General features: G+C 35.4%; 1 protein-coding gene across 1 annotated transcript; it reads right to left on the reverse strand.

The window, feature by feature from the left end:
• Positions 1 to 2,439: 2,439 nt before the first annotated feature.
• On the reverse strand, positions 2,440 to 4,384 carry LOC113223083 (olfactory receptor 5K1-like; the record flags this gene model as incomplete). Its single annotated transcript, XM_026452665.1, has 2 exons — positions 2,440 to 2,473; positions 3,552 to 4,384. Coding segments are annotated over 2 exons (867 nt in total), but the record flags the coding sequence as incomplete, so codon positions are not given.
• Positions 4,385 to 4,391: the final 7 nt, after the last annotated feature.

The raw sequence follows: 4,391 nt of genomic DNA on the forward strand, positions 1-4,391 counted from the left end.
GTAACTCAGGAATGGAAAAGCAAGCATCATATTTTCTCACTTATAAGTGGGAGCTAAGCTATGAGGATGCAAAGGCATTTGAATGATACAATGAACTTAAGGGACTCAGGTGGAAGGGTGGGAGGGGAGTGAAGGATAAAAGACTACAAATTGGGTACAGTGTACACTGCTCCTGTGATGGGTGCATCAAAATCTCAGAAATCACCACGAAAGAACTTACCAATGTAACCAAATTCCACCTGTTCCCCCAATACCTATTGAAATAAAAATAAAATAGAAATACCTACAAATTAACCCAAATGTTAATTTTTGTATACATGATGAGGCAAAATTATGATACTAACTGATGAGTCAACAGGAAGATTCACGTTATCATGTCATTCAATGTGCCAGTTCCTGAAGTGACAATGCTGTCTAGGTAAGTAAGAATTGTCAGAACACAAATACTCCTAAGTGAGCCAACCACTTCTAGAATTACTTTCCTCTTAACCATTTCTCCGTGCTTCACTCTAGTGTCTATCTTCAGCCATTGTTCCAATATCTCACCCACTAATTTTCTGATATAGTAAACATGCTTGAACTTTAGTGTGAAATGATTATGAGAAAGAAGTGATCAATTTGATGAAGTTGATGAAAATTGTGTTGGATTGCCACTTGAATGAAATGTAAAGGACATATTGAGAAATATGTCCTTGCAGACATGACAAATAGGTCCTTGAAGACATAAAACAATTAAAATGGAAAAAAGAACAAACAAGAAAAATATAAACAAATTCAAAAGAGAAAAATTTGTACAATAAAGAAGTGATGCCCCTGTGGTGTCACTGATCGTTTTTAAAAAAATCAACCTATTATTATTATAATTATAATTACTATTATTCCTTGAAGTAAAATGTTAAATAAAGGTTGTTTTGAATTTTCATACTTTAATTTTCTGAAAAATAATATCAAGGAAAATCCTTGATATTTGATTCAGTCTTTTTAAAATTTTTAAAAAATTAAGGACACATTTGTGATCATAACTAAACTTTGGTTAAGGATGAGATAAAACATTTATAATTTTTAATTTTATTTTTCAAAATACTATTTTAAACATGTCTGTTTTCCTCTGCATACTATAAAATGAGTTGAGATTTTTAAAATATTGATTTTTTCAGATATTTTTCTCCCATAACCAGTAATTCTCAGATAAAGCCTGCCTGTAATTCTGTCTTACCCAATGACTATACCTGCCATTTCAGACAGCAGCCAGGGCAATTCACATTTATTGATATAACAGAAGGAGGCCAGAGTCACACAACAGTGTTATACTCACTTTTTTTTTTATTTCTGAGCATACCTTTGTTATTCCAGACAGAGAGAATAGATTAAGACAGAATCTCATTTTTGAGTCCAATTTTATTCCATAAAAGTACATTCGGGAAACATTTGTAATGATGTGAAAATTAAGTAGCATCCTAGAATTAAGGATTCAGTCAGTTGGGAAAAAAGCAATGTCAGAAGGGAAGCGTCAGTGTTGCCTGGAAAGGGTTCTGTGGTTTCAATTCCCAGGGGGTGTCCTGGCATGGGAGTGGGGTGACAATTGCTCAGGGAGGTTTGGTGACCTATGTGCAAAAGGGACCTTCAAAAGGGACCCATGTAAGCTTTCAAAATCCTACATTGTAGTGGTATTGTGTAGCATCAGAAGTGCAAAAATGATGCATTTCAACATTTCCTGGACTCATTGGGAAGAGGTCAAAAGAATTTACTCAGAAATTAGCACAGCAAGAGTAAAAGAGAGAGAGCCAGCCAACCCAAAGCCTTGTGGGTTGGATAAATAGACATTTTAGCTGAAAATCAATGTAGCCTGAGGAGTAGACATGGATGTAGATACCTGAAGTGATAGTGGCATGAAGAAATAACCAGAGGGTCAAATAGGTTCAAACATCTCACAGAATCATAGCTTGGACAGAGCTCATATATAATCTGGCACCTGTGCTCAGTGCCATGATACCAGGCAAGGACCTATACACTTATATGCAACGAAGGAAGAATGTAGGTAGTGTTGGGTAAATCCTAAATTGATGGAATTTAATTTGAAACCAACAAGATCTTCACATGTCCGAGTATAACTGGAATGAACTAAGTTAGATTTTCTTGGAGGTTACAAATAAAAACTAGGTGGCTATATTTTTGCGTTGATGAGAAATGCATAGAATGCATAGAAATGCATAGAAATGCATCTGCTATCCTATTACTTTTTCTGTACAGACTCAGCATATTGGTTTTTCCTGTGATGCCAGCCTCTGGTGGCTGGTTAGCCTGGAACACTTGACAATTGCTTTCTGGAAAGTTAGGCAGGTCCTCAGAGCAAGAGGTAGAAGGGAGATTTTTTTCTATTATGTGACATAGGTCCTTCTAAATCCAGAAGTTAGTAATAAAAATTGTAGCAATATTCCATTATTTAAGAAGATGGAAAAACTGGCGTTTTTTTGTAACTAATATGACCCAACACCCAGAACAATGCCTACATATAGCAGGATTTCAATAAGTATATGTTGAGTGAATAATTGGAAAGTAATTTTTAAAATGATATCACATTAAAGTCATTACTCTACCCACAATCCCAACTTCAGGTTTTGCAACAGTGAACAGAAAACAAAAAATAGATAAGCTCTACCTACAGTTTAACAATGCTATGTTTTACATTTCTATATATAATATACCTAGGGTAGTGTCTCTATGGTTGAAGCGTTTCCTCACCTCTCAGGTAGGAGCACAGAGACACTGTGCCTTACTCACTGACAAAGCAGCTCTTCAAATCCTACATGAGGTTTGAACTGTCTTTCTGGAAGTTTATGTTATGATATCTTTATGTAGGTAGATATGGGAGTAGATAGAACTCTCAATGTAGCTTGTCTTGAAAATTGACATTCTGTGTTTAATATTTAACTCAATAATAATTTAAATTTGGAAATCTGATATTCACTATTATTTGACATTTCATTTACCCAATACTTCCTTTCTAACTACAGTAATGTCCCCATAATACTATTAAAATTGATTTCTCAAAATTCGCTTGCCACAATTTTGTTGCTCATGGATGTAAGTGATTTTATTGGTTGACCATCACATGATCTTAAGCCCTTTCAGTTTAACCATAATGCTCATGCTCTAAGCTATTAAAATAGCTTATCTAGTTATCAGTGCTTAATGGAATGGTCTTTTCAACTTGTAACTTCCAGTTTTACTGTGTTCTTTTGGATGCTTACCATCCTTGATGCCAACACAGACCAAGAGCTTGACAACATACTACGCTGTTACTTGAATGAGTTCAAAATTAGAATTTCATTTTTGTTATTTTGAATTTTTACCACAGTTTACTCTTTCGTTTGTATATTCTACCCTTACCTATTGCTACTTAATTTGAAAGTTTTATTATATATTAAAATTTACTTATAATTTGTGCATTTCTGCTGTGTAATTTCACATGGATGTTTTTGCTACATTTAAATCATTAAGCTATAGTGGATATCACTTCTTTCCATCTTTCTTGAGATTATTTCTTCATCAGAATTTTTCTTAAGACACTTATTACTTCCCTATTTCTCAGGCTATAAATGAAAGGATTTAACAAGGGAACTACTATTGTAAATAAAATTGCAGCTGGTATATCTTTATCCCATTCTTCGAGCAAATTTGGTCTAATGTACATGAAGAAAAGAGACCCATAGAATAATGAAACTGACAAAAAGTGGGATGCACAGGTAGAAAAGGCTTTGGCCCTTCCCTCTTTGGATTTCATTCTGAAAATAGTAAGAAGAATATAGAGATAAGATATTAAGACACTACCTATGGTAAAGACTTGAACTGAACCTGAGAAGATGAATAGAACCAGTTCATTGATATAAGGATCAACACGAGAGAGTCTATACAAGGGAAGAATGTCACAGTAAAAGTGGTTGATGTGATTCGATCCACAGAAAACTAACCTAAATACAAGCCCTACATGAATCATGGAATGCAGGTTTCCAGCTATGAAGGCCCCTGTGGTCATCTGAATGCAGAGTTTCTTGGACATCATGATGTGGTACTGCAGTGGGCTGCATATAGCCACATAGCGGTCATAGGCCATTGCTGCCAGAAGAAAGCAGTCTGCAGTTTCCACAGTGCAGAGAAAATAAAACTGTACTGTACATTCATAGAGGGAAATCCTTTTGTCCTCAGAAAAGAAGTTCTGTAACATTTTGGGGGTAATGGCACAGGCACAGCAAGAATCCACAAGAGCCAGGTTTCCCAGAAAGATGTACATTGGTGTGTGAAGTCGACGGTGTGTAAATATCAGTGCCACCATACCAATATTCCCCACCATGGTGATCAGATAGATGGCAAAGAACACCACAAACAGCAGA

Source organism: Piliocolobus tephrosceles, unplaced genomic scaffold, assembly GCF_002776525.5.
Source record: "Piliocolobus tephrosceles isolate RC106 unplaced genomic scaffold, ASM277652v3 unscaffolded_38540, whole genome shotgun sequence".
Classification (NCBI taxonomy): Eukaryota; Metazoa; Chordata; class Mammalia; order Primates; family Cercopithecidae; genus Piliocolobus; species Piliocolobus tephrosceles.